The sequence below is a fragment of the Geospiza fortis genome, unplaced genomic scaffold, assembly GCF_000277835.1.
Source record: "Geospiza fortis unplaced genomic scaffold, GeoFor_1.0 scaffold172, whole genome shotgun sequence".
Lineage (NCBI taxonomy): Eukaryota > Metazoa > Chordata > Aves > Passeriformes > Thraupidae > Geospiza > Geospiza fortis.
The window spans coordinates 4,039,432-4,058,362 of NW_005054309.1; the positions used below are offsets into that span (position 1 = coordinate 4,039,432).

At 40.4% G+C, this 18,931-nt stretch overlaps 2 protein-coding genes and 3 non-coding genes across 6 annotated transcripts in view; 4 read left to right on the forward strand and 1 right to left on the reverse strand.

Annotated features, from left to right (window-relative positions):
- Window positions 1-5,981, forward strand: part of EIF4A2 (eukaryotic translation initiation factor 4A2) — a 7,083-nt gene extending 1,102 nt beyond the window's left edge. Inside the window, exons 2-11 of the mRNA XM_005419001.2 lie at window positions 12-57; window positions 146-278; window positions 536-675; window positions 1,805-1,973; window positions 2,163-2,272; window positions 2,397-2,540; window positions 2,916-3,053; window positions 3,338-3,427; window positions 3,666-3,745; window positions 5,169-5,981. Of these exons, the coding sequence (XP_005419058.1) occupies window positions 12-57; window positions 146-278; window positions 536-675; window positions 1,805-1,973; window positions 2,163-2,272; window positions 2,397-2,540; window positions 2,916-3,053; window positions 3,338-3,427; window positions 3,666-3,745; window positions 5,169-5,313 (1,195 nt within the window). The 3' untranslated portion in view covers window positions 5,314-5,981. The remainder of the gene's footprint in view (window positions 1-11; window positions 58-145; window positions 279-535; window positions 676-1,804; window positions 1,974-2,162; window positions 2,273-2,396; window positions 2,541-2,915; window positions 3,054-3,337; window positions 3,428-3,665; window positions 3,746-5,168) is intronic.
- LOC115947697 lies at window positions 389-459 on the forward strand. The gene has a single exon (XR_004081551.1). It is a non-coding gene; the product is annotated as a small nucleolar RNA SNORD2 (small nucleolar RNA).
- LOC115947695 lies at window positions 2,588-2,768 on the forward strand. Its single transcript, XR_004081549.1, has one exon. It is a non-coding gene; the product is annotated as a small nucleolar RNA SNORA81 (small nucleolar RNA).
- LOC115947698 lies at window positions 3,135-3,262 on the forward strand. Its single transcript, XR_004081552.1, has one exon. It is a non-coding gene; the product is annotated as a small nucleolar RNA SNORA63 (small nucleolar RNA).
- Window positions 5,982-6,833: 852 nt separating the features above from the next.
- Window positions 6,834-18,931, reverse strand: part of RFC4 (replication factor C subunit 4) — a 12,586-nt gene continuing 488 nt past the window's right edge. The window contains exons 1-10 of one of the 2 annotated variants that reach the window (XM_005419003.3): window positions 18,783-18,925; window positions 18,119-18,197; window positions 13,708-13,787; window positions 12,423-12,542; window positions 11,425-11,568; window positions 11,014-11,134; window positions 10,444-10,569; window positions 8,793-8,873; window positions 7,795-7,911; window positions 6,834-7,056 (exon numbers count right to left, since the gene is read on the reverse strand). In XM_005419003.3, the coding sequence (XP_005419060.1) occupies window positions 6,961-7,056; window positions 7,795-7,911; window positions 8,793-8,873; window positions 10,444-10,569; window positions 11,014-11,134; window positions 11,425-11,568; window positions 12,423-12,542; window positions 13,708-13,787; window positions 18,119-18,197; window positions 18,783-18,907 (1,089 nt within the window). In that variant the 5' untranslated portion in view covers window positions 18,908-18,925 and the 3' untranslated portion in view covers window positions 6,834-6,960. Of the gene's footprint in view, window positions 7,057-7,794; window positions 7,912-8,792; window positions 8,874-10,443; window positions 10,570-11,013; window positions 11,135-11,424; window positions 11,569-12,422; window positions 12,543-13,707; window positions 13,788-18,118; window positions 18,198-18,782; window positions 18,926-18,931 lie in introns of those variants that run through there. The other variant, XM_031055384.1, reaches the window with a different exon arrangement.

Here is an 18,931-nt window from a genome sequence, read left to right on the forward strand (position 1 = left end):
TCTCATGGCAGAGACCATGGCGGCCCAGAGGGAATGGAGCCCGATGGTGTCATCGAGGTGAGCACTTAGAAACTGACCTGAGAATTTAATCGCTGGTGGACAGGGGTATTGGATTTATTTTTTTTTTATTCTTTCTTTATTACAGAGCAATTGGAATGAGATTGTTGACAATTTCGATGATATGAATTTAAAAGAATCCCTTCTAAGGGGCATTTATGCTTATGGTTTTGAGAAGCCTTCAGCTATTCAGCAGAGAGCTATTATTCCATGCATCAAAGGTATGCAGTAGATACATTAGTATCAACATTGGATGATTAGGAAAGCATTGTAAAATGCATATGTTGTTTCATTAGTGTGCAGTAATAACTAATTTCAATCTTCATTGAACAAGTGATATGATGGTACACCATCTTTCGGGACTGACCTGAAATGGAGAGACCTCTTTAGTACTGATCACTTACTTCAAGGGGAATTAAGTAAAACTAATATGATTGACCCGTGTGGGAGCAGTAAATGTGTATCCTACTTTTTTTAGGGTATGATGTGATTGCTCAAGCTCAGTCAGGTACTGGCAAGACAGCCACATTTGCTATTTCCATCCTGCAGCAGTTGGAGATTGATCTCAAGGAGTCCCAGGCACTAGTATTGGCCCCTACCAGAGAACTGGCTCAACAGGTATTGATAGTGTAGTTTAAAAAAAAAACAAACAAACTTTGTGTGTTGCATAGGTTTCAGGTTTCACAACTGTGAGACAACATTACCAGACTTCTTCAGGGGCTGTAATAAATATCCATTCAGAACCCTTTTTGTGTCAAATAATGGGCGATGCAAACTGCCTTCTGTGCTCTGCCTCCTTGAAGAGCTGAGTTGATAAACACGGAAGGTGTTCTGGGGCAGGGGTGCAGGAGGGTAGCTGCTGTGCTGTGTGTAAAGTGGAGGGAGCATCTTCAGCAGAAAAACACAATTACTAAAGCACAGTGTTCTGAGTGGAAACAAAAAATACAGTTGTTTGGAAGCTATTTAAACTTGAATGCAGTTGTGCAACATGAAAACTGCAGTGCACATTTAGTTACTTAAATGGTTTTGTATCTTTGTATGTTTTCCTGACAATATAATTGCATGTCTTTCACCTTCAAGGCTTGGTATTCTGTTATGCTAAGTGGGTGTGTGGTGATAACTTCAAGAATACTTGAATATTTTGAATAACTGTATCAGTAGTGAGGAGTCTTAAAGTACCATGCTGAACCAACTCTAAAGTGGAAAACTTACTGTCATTTTCATCTAGACTATACTGAAATACCAGTGCTATGTAACAGTTCTTCAATACTAAATCAGACAGAAAACCAAATAAAAGGAATAAGGGCCTTTTATCAGAATGTTAAGCCTTTGTTCTACTCTAAAGCTGTTGAGGTGAGATTTGTTTTGAAACCTGGCTGGTAGTTGTGCCATTGGAGAGAGTTTACTGAAGAGTGTCCAAGTGCTTAACATGCAGGCATGAGCGCCACCTGAGAGCTTGAGCTCACCTCTGGTGGCCCTGCTCTCAGCTTAGTAATTGTCTCATGGCAGTCACTCAATCAGCGAGTTCAGCCAGTAAAAAAAAAAAGAAGTAACTGTTCCTCTGCCCTCTGGCTTCTAGTTAGCAACTTGAGTTATTTGGAGTTAGGCAGTCTTTTTAGCAGCTCTCAGTTCCAAGAGCTCCATAGTCCTTATTTGGTGTCTTGGCTTCCAAAGTCCATAAAAGCCAGTGATAATGGGGCTTAAGTTTTATTGTCCTATGAACTACTAACAGAAGGTTCTATTTTAGATTCAGAAGGTAATCCTGGCCCTTGGAGACTACATGGGAGCAACATGCCACGCTTGCATTGGTGGCACAAATGTGCGCAATGAAATGCAGAAACTGCAGGCTGAGGCTCCACACATCGTGGTGGGAACTCCAGGGCGTGTGTTTGATATGTTGAACAGGCGCTATCTTTGTAAGTATGAACCTCACTGTGCCCTTGCTGATAAATTTCCAGTGAAAGCCTCATACCCACTTGGAGCTTTAGTGTATTTGTTGTCACTGTAGAGAGTTGTGCTGGAAAGCTTAGTAGTACAGAAGCATGATGTTCTTAAAGGATTGTGTATTTGTGAAACTTCATGAGATGCTTCTCTTTTTCCAACAGCACCAAAATGGATCAAAATGTTTGTTCTGGATGAAGCTGATGAAATGTTGAGCCGTGGATTTAAGGATCAAATATATGAGATCTTTCAAAAACTAAGCACAAACATCCAGGTAAAAAAGCTTTCACATGGTAAAGTGATGCATGCAGATTTGCTTATGGTGTGGCTGAGAACTAAATTTCACAAATAAAAATCGTTGTGCAGGGTATGTGCTAACATAGAGTAATGTATTTTAGGTTGTGCTGCTGTCAGCTACAATGCCAATGGATGTGTTGGAAGTGACCAAAAAGTTCATGAGAGATCCCATCCGTATTTTGGTGAAGAAGGAAGAACTGACTCTGGAGGGTATCAAGCAGTTCTACATTAATGTTGAGAGAGAGGTTGGTAGTGGTTATACTTGCTCTGGCAGGAGGAGTTAGGTTCTCTTACCTTCTTGTTAAAGCACTGTGCTAAAATTGCGGAAACCAAGGCTGAGCTTTAGTTTCTGCAATAATGCTAGTAGAGTAAATGCAAGAAGAAGAAAAACTATGCACTAGATCCAAAAGGACTAGGGTGGACCTCTTTCTTAATGTCCAGTGTCCTGTGTCTGAAGATTTGGTGCAACAATTGATGCAAAAACTTGACTTAGTTGAATGTAGTTGTGTGCCGAAGCAGGCTTAATTGATTGTTGTGTTAGAGTTCTATTCCTTGTTTCAAGTTTGTTATGTACCGAGCTGTGCCATGATGTGTTTCCTGATAATCTTTGTTCTACTCAGGAATGGAAACTGGATACTCTTTGTGATTTGTATGAGACACTGACCATTACACAGGCTGTTATTTTCCTGAATACAAGGAGAAAAGTAGACTGGCTTACGGAGAAAATGCATGCCAGGGACTTCACAGTCTCAGCTCTGGTAAGAATTGCTACTTCCAATCACTACTGAAATGCTGTGTATTTACTGGAGAAGAAATGGTGAGGAGGGGATATCAGTGAGAAGCAGGAAAGTTATAATATAGCTGTGCAGTGCTGTATTATCGTTCCCCCTGCTTAAAGTAAAATGTTTCCTTTCTATCCCTACCTGCTTCATTCCCACAGCAGGTAGGGACGCTGGGATTCATACATGCCTGTGTCCTTTAAAGAATATTCTGGTTTGGAGCATTGAACTGTACTAATTGCAGCTTTTTGTTTTACCTCCAGCATGGTGACATGGACCAGAAGGAACGGGATGTTATCATGAGAGAGTTTAGATCAGGGTCCAGCCGTGTCCTGATCACTACTGACTTGCTGGTGAGCACTGTCTTTCACTGAATATGTTCTGTTACTGCCTTCTCCCAAAAGCTTCATAATTGAGTGATGGTTTTTGTAACCTGAACTGCTGGGAGCTTTTTGGAACAGCAAAGACCATGCTCCACTATGGATTACACAGTTGTAGTTCATAACTAATGATGTGGTTGACAAAAGCCTGAGATATATCAGTTTGAAAATAGCCCCTAACTTGCATTAAAGACTTGGTGTTGCTTTGCAGGCTCGTGGCATTGATGTGCAGCAAGTGTCCCTGGTTATCAATTACGACCTGCCGACCAATCGTGAGAATTACATTCACAGGTCAGTTGGCTCTGCCCCCCGTCATTCCCTGTGCTGTGCTGGATGGGCAGTGGCACACACCTTCCTCACCAAACCAGAGGTCTTAGCATCCATGCATGAACTTCTTACAGCTAGCAGGGAATGCAGCCACTTGTGGATTGGCTTTAAAAAAGCCCTGCCTTGCACAGCAGTGGTTCTGAAACAAGGGAGAAGAAGAACTTTTGAACACTTGAAGCCGTGGGAGAACTTAGAAGATAGATAATAGGTTCAGTGATGAGTGATGAACATTGGAGTTGTGAGGAGAATGCCAGCAACTGAACTGCCTCTTGTCATGTAGGCTGTGACATACGAGTGTGACACTGTTAGTGGTGCAGCATCTTGACAGCTGGGTCAGCTTGGTCTGGGTCCTGGCTGATGTGGAGTTGTTGCTGCTCAGTGGCAAGACAGACCTTACTTAGTCCTAGCTTGTAGGGCTGCCTTTGCTTGTGGAGGTTCAGCTGTGTCCATGTTGTGTGTGCGCCATGTTTGCTCTTGGTGGCTCCTTAGTGGGATCCTTCTCTGTGGTGTGTCTTCTGGTAGCGATTCCAGTTTGTCTCCCTAGGTTTAGTTAACTGCTTCTAGTGACTGTCCCTAAATTTAAGTAAACTGTGCTTTGTTACTTGATGTAAAAAAATACAGGAGTCGATAGCAGCAGTTGATGACACAAGATGGTGCTCAGAAACGACGTTGACGTAATTTAGGACGTGGATTCGTAAGCGGCACAGTTTGAATAAAGAGCGAGTTGGTATTTATTTATTTATTTTGTCATGATTATCCCCTAAGTTTTGTGAGCCCTTTCTGTGAATTTAGCTCCTGCTGGCAAGGTGCTCTATTGTGCAGTCTGTAGGAAGGTGGAGCTCACGGTGGGTGTAACTAAACCGCATGCACTGATGTGTCAGTGACTGATGCGGGCTTAAACACAAATGTTGAGCTTGGATTTACTCTCTAAAGGAAACCAACTACTTAAGTTTTCCTACTGGAAACAGGTAGAATTGGAATTCTGAAATTCAGTGTGCTGTTCATGTTACTGGATTAACTTGGTAACAGTCTGATTGTTAAGCAACAGCGTGTGCTCTGTGCTTGGGAGTAAATGCATGAGGGGTGGGTGCATAGTTGAACAGAGGGGAGAGAGACTGACCCAGGACTTCAGAACACAGCACCAAGCATTAAATAAAGATCTTGCTTTGCAGCCAAAGAGTAACCATGTGTGCCCTGCTGCCTGCCATGGAATGGACCTGCTGTGCTGCTGGCACCAGCTGCTGGTTTTCCTGACCAGATGTGACTTGGGTGGCAGCATAGACTGGCCAGTGGCAGATAAGAGCAGCAGTCAAGAATGGATTTTGCAGACGTGTAAAGCAGATGGGTGAGGTTAACTCGAGTGTGAATGTGTTTTCTTTTTGTGCAGAATTGGCCGGGGTGGCCGTTTTGGCAGAAAAGGTGTGGCTATCAATTTTGTCACTGAAGAGGACAAGAGGATCCTGCGAGACATTGAGACTTTCTACAATACTACAGTGGAGGAGATGCCGATGAATGTGGCTGATCTCATTTAATCCCCGGGATGAGGTGGTTGTGAATCCAGTGCTCGCTGTTGCTGAATAGGCGATTCACAACGCGCATTGTGCTTCTTTCTTTGGGGATATATTGAATCTTGTCTCAATGCTCATTACGGATCAGAAATACAGATTTTTGATAAGAGAAGCGACTTTCTGTCGTGAGCTCTTGTGGGGAAGGCCATTGGCTTTGTCCACTTTAGGGTTAGACTGTTGGGGTTGGGTGGAAAGTCATGGGGTCTGTAAATTTTTTCTTTATTAGAAATTTATTTCCTAGTTCCATAGAAGTGGTTGTATTAGATGTTCTTTATCATTTAATAATTTACTTATGGACTAAAAGATATAAGTGCTGTATAAAGTCAGCCAATTATGTTAAACTAGCCTACCTTCCTTTATTGTATGTACTTACACCTCAGATTAAATTGGAAAGGCCTTTCAAAATCTCTAAACTTTTATAAGAGCATTAAAATGCATTTTTGTTTCATATGTATTTATTCAATAAAGTATTTAATTAGTGGTAAGTGTGATCTGGACCCTGTTGCTAAGCCCCAGCAAGCAAGCAATCATACTATTGTCTTAGTTAGGGTTAAACCCAGTAAAATTTGCCATATTGCACATGTCTTAATGAAGTTTGAATGTTCAATAAAATACTTCTATATTCACTTAAATTGTAAATAGTTGCTTCTTGGGTTGAGGGGAGGGTGACAGCAACCTGCACTGTGTCAGGGTGGGAGCTGAAGGTGGCAACTGCTGCAGCCTTGTGCCCACAGCTCCCATACTTTGTCATTAATTGCAGGGGTGGTTCTGGACTCCAGAGCAGGTGAGCTTCAAGTGCCAGTGTGGCTCTGGCGTGCTGCACCTGTATCCTTAAAACTGAAGCACCCTTTCATCAGAGTAGAAAATGGCTCAATAATTGGTGCTGGCATGATGAAAAGGCTCTGCACTGCATCATTTATGCTTAATACCTGTCCAAGGGTATTTTTTTCCCAAGCCATTCAGGAAGGAGGGACAGGTGGTCAAAACAGCACCTCTGAAAAAGAGTATGTTCCCAAAGATGCTCATCCAGGTCACAGCTTTAAAATGGCTTGTGAGCAAGAACAGAGTGAGATGACACGACATCCTAAGTGACACCTTCAGAACATGACTTACCCTTTGCTGTATTTTTTTTCTTTGAGAGCTTGACTGGAATAAAAGTTGCAATATGTTTGCTAGTAAAGTGGTTTTTGCTATGTTTAACCATAAAGGACCGTATAGAAGATACAAGATGGTGGAGGTGTGGGCTGTGTTCAGCCTGAAGCTGTGTTCTCTAGGGATGTGATCATTTTGCCAAGCCAATACAGGCTACAAGGACTAATGCTTGTGTCTCTGCTTGCAGCTGATGAAGACTTCAGTACAGATATCCTCACTTGTGATAATATGTTTGCATGTGTAAGTGCCCAACAATGAACTGCACAGTAGGAGCATTACACACCCCTCTGCTCTTTATCCAGTGTAAAACAATTGAATGAAGTATTACAGCCTCAGGTTTGGCAACTGCAGTGCAGTCCTTTTATTGCAAAAAAAACCAAAACAACCAGTACAAAAAAAGTACACAGGTTCCTGCTCTGAGAGCCCCAGCCACCCCTGGAACAAAGGATGCTGGAGGAGTCAGATGTTCTGTGTGAGCTGCTGCATCACAAGGGCACAGAGACTCATCAGCTGCAAGAATTCATCAGCACCGTCTGCCAGGCATTTGTCCACTTCCTGCAGAGCGAACAGAGAAGGGAAAACCCTCTGAAAATAGCCATGCTCAAGGCAGCTGTGTCTTGGGGTACAGTGGAGAACAAGAAGTTTGCCAGCTGTTCTCTTTCTCAGCACAGATTTCTCTAGCAGCCACATCACATCCCCCTCCAGCTGGACTGGGAACCCTGAGCTCTCCAACCTCCATTTCCTAGAGCAGGCCACCACCTGAAAGCTCCATACACACAAAGGGGTGTGGCACTGGCCCTGCCAGCCTCTGCCAGGAGCATCACTGCAGGGCATCCACAGCACCTGCCTGGCTGCAGTCACTTAGGCAAAACCTCCACCACAGCTGGCTTGCCTTCTTCATCAAAAGTGGAGCAAGTTAATGAATTGTCTCTTTTTTTGGAAAGGCATATTTTATTCACCAGAACAAAAACTTGCAGCTCCTAAGTTTTTTTTAAGTGCTGACTTATTCTTATCTTAATTTTCCCTTCCATCTTATATTAAAAAACCCCAAAACAACCAAACCCACAAACCTCTCGATCGAATCCACTAGAACAACATAATATGGATAATAATTCACTTAAATAGATTTCAACTCCTTCTCATGAAATTTCTCAGGACAGAAGTTTACATTCTACCAAGAAACATTCAGAGCAAAAAAAAATCACCATGTACTTCTTGGGAGAGACTGTGCAAACAAAAATCAAGCTGCAGAGATTAATGTGTTTTGTTTTTTTTAACTCAAGCTAGACTTACTGCAAGTTTCTCAACTATGGCAGATTTCTGTTTGTCGCTGTAAACTTCACTCTCCACAATGGTGTCATGCAGCTGGTTTACAAGCTGAGCAACAGCAAACCCCTCATTGATGAGATTCTGCACAGGGAGAGGAAAATGGCAGTAATTCAGCAGCAGAAACACCACAAACTGAAAGATAATCTTGAAAAATTTTGTCTGAACTGAGAGACTGCACTGCAACTTAGTATGGAACTTGTACATTGTAGAGGACAATTCAGTAGCCTGTGCACAGCCCTGCCCTACACCCAGCCCAACAGTGACAGGCTGCACGTGCAAGGCAGGCACAGAGCAGCAGTTCTGTCCAAACGTTCTTCCAGCTTCTGACAATTTACATCTCAGAAATTTTATGAGACATTTAAAGCATTTAACAACCTCCACTGAACCTGTCCAATCCTATTCTAAAATTAGGACAGCTTGGCATCCACAGCATCAGATGGCAGTTCCACAGTCTTCACATTTTAAAGGGCCACCTACTTGGGATTTATTTTGTTCATCTGGTCATTGCTAGTCTCAGGAATTGAGAGATCTGTAAGACCAAAGCTTTTTTAATAAAATAAAACCCACGTCAACTAAAGACAGCTTAAAAAAAAAAAGTAGTGCCCAGTTACAAAAATGTCAAGTATTGAGAACAATGGTCAGTGAAGCTATTTAGGGAGAGAGAAGTTTATGAAAATAGAAACATCATTGGTGCAACCTTATTTTTCTGTTCAGCTGAACAGATCTACATCAGTTTAACCCAGAAGAAAGCCAGAGTCACATTGGGAGGGAAATTTATTTGCAACTTTGACAGCTCTTCCTCAGAAGGGAAAGACTGGGAGTCCTGACTGGTAAAAGACACTTCCCAAATGTGCATCCAAACTGATTGAGGCCAAATGTTCCTCAGCCATAGCCTGGGAGCAAAAGATTCACAGGGCCTTGATGGAGAGAAATACCCAGGCTAAGCACTAAGAGAACTCTACCTTTGCCAGTGTCTCCAGTTTCTCAAAGGAACCACTCTGGCAGCCCAAGAGCAGTTCATCAATTGTTTCTTTAGGGATTACCTGTAAAAAGAAAATTACACTTCTTAATTTCAACTTTGTAAACTTAAAATTGGTGTTGATGCTTACAGTAACAAACTGTTCATGGCAGAAGGCATTTCAGGATTTCATTCCTCTACACAGCCATCTACTTCTAGCAAGTATATGAGACAGACTAATTAAATTTTAAAAGTGAAAACTAGGCTGTGATATTTTTCCTTTACTGGTGATATTAAAACAAAAACCATATCATGACAATAGACTGTCAAAGTCACCTTCCTAAATCCAACTGCTTATTTAGGACACTGACTAAGAGGAGGACATTCTTCAACAGTTAGATCAGCCAATGCTTTCTGTACCATTCTACACCTAAACAACACAGCAAATAGATTTTATTTCCAGTGACAAACTAATAGCATCCCAAAAACGCCCAATGCAACAAGATTAGACAATAAATCAGAAAGAAAAAAGTTGACAGATGCCATTATGTCACTCTGTGCAGAGAAGAGCTGCCCCTTTCCCCCTTCACTCATTGTCATTCCTGGCAGTTGAGTGCCTGGACAGTTTGGTTTCAAAGCTTCTTTATGAAGCTTTTGTACTAAGGTCACTCCAGGGTCACAGAAGTTGTGAATGACTGAGAACTTCAAGTTTTTATGGAGATGTAAAGTTGGGTTCCCTTGCTATAAATGAGCATTATTCACTCAATAATGGAATGTCATGCTTCTCTTTCTTATCATTACAGTCAATTTCTGCCAGGTCTCAGATGTCTGAGATCTATTCAGAGACTAGCTGGTTTACAGATACACAAAAGTGAACAGTGACTTCACTGTGAAAATTGTTTAAAATTGTTCTGTAAACTCTGCACAGCAGCAATTGCCTCTGGTTTCATCAAAGTCAGAACCTCCCAACCCCTACAATGAGCTATGATGGCAGCACCTTCATGGGAAGCGTGTCCATCATTAAAGCCCATCTATTTTTCAGCTCTTCAGCTCCTAATCTCACTTTTCCTTCTTCAGGGATGTTTTGTTGCTATAGGAACACCTTCACACAAGTTTTATTAAATGCATTTTCTCTCAGGTTTCTCCTGTGCCTCTCAGTATTACCCATGTCATTCTGGAACAAACCACTGCCGTTTCATTAAAAAGCAGGATCCACACAGATCCTTGTCACTGTCACTGTGAACATTAAGCTGAAAATGAGCTGCTACTGAAAGTCATTTCCCTGTGGTGCTTGCAAATCAATACTGCAATGATCTATACTTTTACACACACGTACAGAAAAGCACCAAAAATGTTCTAATCTACTCTCCCACAAAAAAACCCCACAGTTTGCATTGTGGGCAGATTATTTCAACTTCAGTTTGAATTATAAGACTGTTTTACAGGTTTCCATGATTTACAGAAGTTGCTAGAAACCTGCTATGTAATAAGTGTACAGAATCAGGCAGTCTTTTAAAATTCTGGTAGATAGTGCATCATTACCATGCTGCAATACTAGTGAATATAAAACTATTTTTTAACCAAACTTTGAGCAATGGCATATAGGAAAATGCTTTTCAGAGTAATTCCAGGAGAAACTGTAAGGCATAGCTTACCCCAGCAATTTCAGTGATTATCTTCTCTGTGATCTCCTTCCCACCCATTAAGCGAGTGGCACTTTGAAGAAAAGTAATTGCTTTTCTTAAGTCCCCTTCTGACACTTTAACTAGGTATGATACTGCCTGAAAAATAATGTCAGAAAATGCTAAGTTAAGTGTTCACGGATAATTAAAATCTAATACACTTTTTCAGCAGTTACTTTAAAACACCAAGTAGTGCATAAAGCAGATTGTCTGAGCCAAGCACAATACACAAGTTACAAAACAACCTCTCTACTAACACAAATGTATGCTGGCAGTTTGAGAAAGAAGCACAGTTCTCTGCCAGTACACTCAGCAGAGAAGAAAAAGCCCTACAGTTTGGCTTCAGTTTTCTCTGGTGGATATTTCTCTGGTTTTGGGACAACTTAAAATTCATCTCATCTATGGAAGGAAAATAAGTAAGTTTATATATTTTATTTCATACAATTGAGCAGCCTGGAAAAGTATGCTGACTTGGCCTCTTTTGCTGCCATGCAATTATGCACTGGATTAAGCAGTAAAATTACATGGCAACCACAAAGTTACCTCATTACTGATTTTCACATGTTCCTTCTCAGAAACATCCAACAGCCTCTGCTGTTGGATACTGTCAGACAAAGGCTTGAAGCGGAATTTGGAGCATCGAGACGTTAAAGGTTCAATTATTCTGAAAGAAAGGAAGGACGGGGTAAAGAATGTGTGGGTCAAGTTGTCACAGACAAAGCTAACAAAGGCAGAAAAGGTTTAAAATACCTAAAGGTTTAAATAACTCTAAAACTGCAACATCGTAAAAATTAAGTGAAATCTAAGTATTGTTTCAGGCTTGCATGCATATAGTGACATCTCTATTAACTGAAAACTATGAAAATTAGATATCAACTTTTAAGCAGGGAAAAAATAAAAAAGAGACTACAGACCAGATAGCAAATCCAAATAAGTAACAAATTCCAGGTATACCTGCTGATGTAGTTACAAATAAGACAGAAACGTGTTGTTTTAGATTCTTTTTCCATTGTGCGTCTTAAGGCTGCCTGGGCTGCTGAAGTCATAGAGTCTGCTTCATCCAGGATCACAATTTTAAAAGGAGGACACATTTTACCACTGAAAGTTAGAAATCTGTTATTCAGCAAACAGGAAATGTACAGACAAAGGGAAAAAAATTAAAAACATACACAGAAAAATCACTGCAAATAGCAAGTAATATTTTACTTAAGCATGTATCTTTGAAAAATAGAACAGATTCAGAGGTTCTATCTTTTTAAAGATTTCATTGATTTTTAGATTAAAGACTAATATTTTTAATAAAGGCAGGGACTGAGTTACCATAAAAAGGCCAACACTGGACTACTGCAAAAGTCCTTTAAAATACATATTCTTACTGTAAGATTCTTTTTTTAACACCTTATGTAGCTCTTCTTTTTACAGGCTTCCTGATTTCCTAAACTCCCAAGAATACTCCACAGACTGATTCCAGTACACAATAGTGCACTGGAATCAGTCAGGCTGTCTTGGCATGCAGTTTCTTCCTGCTGCTTTCACATGGCTTGACCTGCACTGAGCTTCCCATCACCTAACAGCAGAATCCTTTTAGAAACCAACACCCATGTTGTAGAAATTCCTGCAGATTAGAAGGACTAGGGAAGTAACTTCTGGCACAATTTACCCAAAGAAATTTTTCTATGGTAGCCAGACAACATCTGCAAAGGCAACAACATGTGCCCAAACCCAGAAGTCTTGACCTTGTGGAGTTTTTGCTGTCTGCCTCCAATGATAACAGCAACAGTAAAAATCCTCCTGGGTATTCAAACCCCCATTGTGAAATTCCATGAAGTAAAAGCTCAGCCAAAGCACTGTGTTTTGCCAACTTCTGGGCAGTGCTGAGCCATCATTTATATTAGAAACAAAAACAACCACATGCTTTGTCCTAAGCAGGAGGGGTTTGATGCAGCACTCACTCTGAACGGCTTCCAGAGGCCGTTAGCTGAGCAAAAGCCTTCACTTTTTCCCGGATCACTTGTATCCCACGCTCATCAGAAGCATTCAGCTCAAGGACTCTCTGCCGGAATAAATCAGGCCTGCAAAATTTTTATTGCAACATGTTAGCTGCTAACCCCTCTAATGATATGTTATAAAATATAACAACAACCCTTCTGGCTGTTTTGAATGGCAGGGATTATTTTTATCAGCATTACTAAATAACATTGTTAAAAGACACTTAAGTTGAGATCATAAAATGTTAAGTATGAATTTCCATTAGATATTTTTAGAATCTCCTCCCGGGCTACTGAAAACAATGAAGTATAAAATTATATCAGTTAACCAGGAAGAAAAAAAAAAAGTAGGAAGTTGGCCTCATATGTTCATAGCACTATGTTATATTCCTTTTCACTTACAGCCCCTGAGCAATGTGAAATAACAAGTAAAATGCCACAATGTAGTCACTGGCAGTACTACCCGAATGAAATATCCAGAAAGCAGAAAGTGTAAGACATGCAGTATTCACCTGCAGGACTATACTCCATTTAAAAAAACAATCCAACAATTAATACACCGGATTTTAAATCCTGGGAATTAAAATGGACTCACAATGTGGAGTTGTCTTCCTCCTACTAAAGTAGAAGTGGTTCTCTTCAAAAAACAGTGAGTCAAAGATTAAAAATGACAAATGGGATGGGGGAGGTATTAAATTCAGCATTACATTTGATCATAACATCAAACCACCTTCTCATCCATCTTTTGCTTATAGATCACTGAATTTGCTACTCAAAAACTACCAAGTGCTACAAGTGAGTTAATGAATGTATACATGCTGAATTTTAGCCTGAGTCCCAACACTACTTTCCAGACACAATTCAATGGTGCATAACAGAGAGATTAAAAGTCTGACATTGTATGAAGCACTTTGAGATCTACGTGTAGCTAACAACTTACTAAATAAAGCATAAAAATTGGAATTCCTTTACAAAGTTAAGTAAATCATATGCAAACCATATTCTTTCCATAGTCTTTGTTAGGGGGTTACATGGCTGCCAATCTGAAGTCCATACTGGTAACAGAAATTGGTGGTTTGTGAAGGACATGAGAAAGAAATCTTATGTTAGAGCTGAATTAGGATACAAAGATATTTCTGAAAAAGTGCTGGGAACTACCTAAGAGAAGGCTATGACCAGAGGCACTTCATCACATGATTAGGAGACATGTGACAGTTGATTACACTGAAACAACTTGATTCCAGCTTACCCAAACAGTTCTCTAGCAGCTGCTAAAATAGTGGAAGTCTTTCCAGTTCCAGGTGGGCCATAGAACAACAGATTGGGAAGCTGAAACAGCAAGGTATCATTTGTAAGAAAAGGAAATTAAAAAGAATACCCACTAACAGGAAAACCTGCTGACAATCTGAGCACCTAATAGAACAACAACTGTCTATTCCTCACAGTAAATAATGGCAAGTCTTTCTCTTTTGGTCTCTAAAGGAGGACAATTAGTTGCTAGCTGCTGTTTATAGTACAGTATGAACAAGTGTTATTTGGTGGCACCATCCCATGTTCTATTCAAACTGATATTCCAATCTATATTTATTTTTATATATACACTCCAGGGCATGTCTGAGATCACTAAAGCCTACAGAGCCTACTGTTCTGATTGCAGTGACACCCAAATTTATCCAAGACTGGCCTTAAACAGCCTGGGCAATACCAGCAGTGCAGATGAAACCATCCTTTGCTTTCTCAGCTGCCCAGCCTGCCTTGCCCAGCCACGCTGAGGATTCTGCGCTGACACCAAGTGCACTGCAGGGAGCAGCGGCAGGGCTGACACAGCCACACGGCCACCACGGTGACAGCGCCACCCACTCCCGGCACTGCACGGCCCTGGCAAACTCCTGCACACCTCCGAGCCGTTTTCAAAGGAGACCAATGGCACTTCTTAAAGAAATTAGGTTAATTGATCTTTAAAATAATTTAATGACTTCAGCATGAAAAATACAACTGCATTAAGGAGATATGCTGACACAGGAATATTAGAGCAGCACAGCAAAGACTGCAGCAATAATTTTAGATGACATTTAGCAGCACAAAGCAAAAATATCTCTCAATTTGAGAACATAACAAAGTACCTGCAAAATATCTGAAGTTCATTATGTAGAATGAAACTGATAATAAGCTGATTTTATTTTGTCAGTCAGAGGAGCAGTATAAGCCTGTGTAACATGGTGGTCTGAATTCTGCACTTTTAATGCAGATGTAAATTATTAATACTAACAGGTAATGAGCTGCACACAGTTCAAGTCATCCTTAGACAAGGATAAAGAATCCAAACTGGGAAAAGTGATTAAAGGAGTGAAAAGCCTATCCTATGAGAAGTGACTTTTTGAAGAATTTAATTTAGTTAGCTCAGCAAAACAAAAGCTGAGAGAGAGTATGACTGATCTCCATAAATACACGTGAGCAACACAAAGAACAAAGCTGGCATAAACAAAATCTGAACAAGCCATGACTGAATTTTGGCTGAAATCAAGAAGCTTTCCAGCTGACATAGGAGTGATAGTTTTCTATATTACTATTTCAAACACTTTTATAAATTATCATTTTAAAACTGCTGTCTTTTACAATAAGGGATGTTCTACATCCTTAAAACAAGGATTCAAAAGTTCCCTCCAACCAAACCTCTCAGCGTGACTTGCTTTCTAGCCCCTAATAAGCATTCTATTTTTAAAGAGTCAACTAAAATTAGATTAGAGAATTCTAAGCTGAATATAGCATGTAATGCAGACAGAATGGGAACAGCAAAACCAAAACCATTCAAAGAACACAGAAAAATGCAGGAGTACACAACCCATAATCAGAAAATGAAATAGAGACAATCAGTTTGGTAACAAACATCCTATTTTAACAACTAAGACAAGAGACAGTGCACAGACTCAACTGTGTATGTACCTACAAGTAGAGATAGAAGAATTTCAATTTTTAATCAATTTCTTGTAAATAAACGAATTTCAAGTTTTGTCTGCTCTTTCTGCCAATCAATTGTTGCTTGTTTCTCTAATTAATAATAAGCAAACAGCATCCCCTCCTAACAAACACCTTTTCAAGTTTAGATACCACAATAGCATTATCCCCTTCTTTTGTGGCAGTGTACTGAATGACAGCTGAAAATTCACCAATCTCTGTGCTAGGCTGGCACATTGCAAGGGTAGATGTTTGTGAGATTCATAATTTCATGTCTCTGTGCTAATTCACACACTACTGTCCTCAAAAAAAGCATAAGCAGGTAAAAGGTTTTAATTAGAATGTTTCCTAATTCTGTTACACCACAACTTTATCACTGTTTCTGTTTCAACTTCATTTATGCTGGTTTCTCACTGAAGTATTTACACCACTTTTCACCAAGCACAACCTAATCCTTTATGTAACTGTGGCAGTACTTTTAAATAAACTGCAACCTGATCTGGTTATCCATTTTTCCACGCTTGCCAGGAGTAAGCAGGATACCTGCAGGCATCACTCTGCTCATGGGAAAGCTGCCTCATATAGTGCAAATCTCAGCTGCTTTTCCAGAAGTGTCAATACAAGTGAAGATGTAAATTGCAATGATAATCCTACACTCTCTTTTTAGTTATTATGATATCATGAAGCAAATGAAAACTAAAGAATACCATGAACGTTTTCAGTTTCTTTGACAAAAAAAACCAACAAATCAACACTCCTGGCAGACAGAAATCCATTTCTCCAGTTTAAACCCCCTTGGACTCTGCTGTCCCCAGTTCATAACAGGATGATGTGTGCTCTTACAGATGGAGGTATGTTGGCTACAGGGAGTTACAAGTCTTGTATTAGTTAATGGGAGTTACAAGTCCTGCTCCATTTAGCAGCTCCCAAATCAAGGCCCACAAATACAGGCCAATTGACAGAGGACTGACTCTCCATTTCCAGCACTGTGGTTTAAATAAAGCACATTACTCAAACCTACAGCATTGTCACAGCTGTTTCTTTGATCTCACCAGATCACCAAACTCAGTAAGAACCTCTGCAGTAATGTTTACTTACTGAAGTAAGTATGAGGCACCTCAGAGTTCAATTACACTTCTGCCTGTTTGACAGAATGAGTCCTTCCAAGAAACTAATAAAAATGTCTAAATTAAAAAAAAACCAAACAAATATTTTAAAGTACTTGCATGATTTTGTTCTCAAATTCTTTGCTGAGTTTGGGTAGCTATGGCAAAATACAGAGCCTCTAACCATAAGGAGGAATTATAATTTGTCTTTTCAGCTCAGGAGGCCAAAAGTCAACACAAGTGCACTAGACTCAGAATCCAAGAAACACTGCTGATCCCACAAGCTGTAGGGTTTTAAATAACTGTTGCTGAAAATAGAACTTCCCAACCCATCACCTAAGCAATGTTACACAACTGATATGTCCAGACAGAATAGGTGGCAGCAGCTCATTTCTCCTTTGCTGTTAACAGTTCCTTCCTAATTACTGCAACTCTATAAATACTGTAATCCAGCAGCACTGCTGCTGAAACACAGATTTCTGAGGTACAACATTACCTGACAAGGTCACATTACAAGAGCATTCTCAAAGCAAACTGAACATGGAGAAAGGAGCTAAAGAAAGAAGCACAAATCTTTTGCAGTTGTGTTGTACCTGTTCGATTTTGGCTTCATATGCTCAGACAAATAAGGTATGTCTGCTTTGCAAGTTTTGATTAAATTATTATTTTCAGAGGTAAACAGACTCATATCACTCAGAGCAAACCAAAACTGCAGCCCATGAAAAGAGACAGCTTTTGAAGCACAAGTGGGATTGTCCTGGGTGAGGAGGGAAAAAAGTCTCAGTATGTACAAGAGAAGGAATTGTTCAGATTTGGAAAAGAGCAGAGCCATCTCTTGGCTATGTACTTTATTTCTCCCTTCAGCCCCTTCACCTCCACATCAGCTGCTTTGGAAGAAATAACCATGAAACATACCAGATATTTAATAAATTTTTACCAAAAGCAAATGCAAGAGTAAACAAATACAACTACAAATGCTCTGCTCATCTACTCTCTTAGGACACACAAGCCAACCCTGCAGCTGCCATATTTAGCTTTTTAAAGCCAGAGAGAAACTTGGAAACTTTAACCCAAAAAGTTTGGGAATCACTATTCAAGCAGTAGATGTGGCACTAATAAATTAAATTTATCTCATCGACCAAAATTTTTAGTGTTCAGCAGTTTCACAGAAGCACTGACAGATCACTAAAAATGTTTAGGAATGACTGGCAATTCAGACTTGTCTATGAAAGAAAAACCTTCTCCTCTTGTCTTAAACATGAATGCCACAAGTACTGGTGGAGTAGCAGTGTGGAGACAACAAAAGCTTTTCCAGGTTTGAAACTATTAACAAGAAGTTTACTATTTGAGCTTTTCTAGAAAAATTCCAAATTGCATCATAGAACTTACAATTTTACAGTGTTCAGAGGAGTGGGAATATAAGAAGCTTTACACATATATCACAACAGGATACCACAGAGGATATACCACAAGGAAGTCAGCCTGTTCATGAAGTACTACTGTAAAAATGATCATTGCTGAGTGGGGAAAGAGAAATTTTTGTTACCACTGACACAAGTGTCTGTTTAAAAATGCTGATTAGGTTGTCATTGCACTCACATCAGCACCTTCCAGGGACTTCTTCAGCACAGCTACAACTTCATCCTGGAAGGCGACCTCATCCACATTTTTGGGACGACTAAATAAAATGACATTAAATAAAATGAATTAGCTAACAAAGTTTCATAGGAAAGTTGAAATTGAGAAAAAACAACATTTCCCCTTCTGATTACATCAGGTACTGAAGAATTACAGTGAACTTAGTAGTTGAAATCAAAATCACAACAGGAAGTCTAATGCCCCTGGTCTTCATTAGTGATCGAATTCATCAGGAAGCTGTTTGTCATTTTCTGTTGTAAACACCTGCCTGAGATGCTTTGAAAAGTAGAACTGCAATATTTTACCACTTTGTGATAAAGAAAAAAAACAAAAAACCTCTTCTCAAAAAACCAAAGCATTAAATGCATTCATGCACCAAAACACAACGATGAAAGAGCACAGCTTGACATGGCCAAGATTTCCTGCTCAGTTCAGCCACAAAGGGCACTTACAGCACCTCCCAGCCCTGGAGTTCCCCCAGAACAGGGGAAGTTAAGCTCTTCTCCCTGGTGGGGACACCCACACCTGTGACCCCTTTTGCTATGCACCAACTACCTCTCTACATCCTCCAGAGCCAACCTCCCCCCTCACGGCCAGCCCCCCACTGCCCCAGAGCATCCCTTACTATTTCTCCACCCAGGGGATGGGTTTGGTCCTCTTGCCCTCCCCGCTGCTCCCGGCCGCGTTCTTTTCCTTGGCAGCAACAGGCTTGGTGCTGCTGGAGGCCGGGCCCTTGAGGAAGGCCTGCATGGCTGTGCCGGGCTGTGCTGGGCC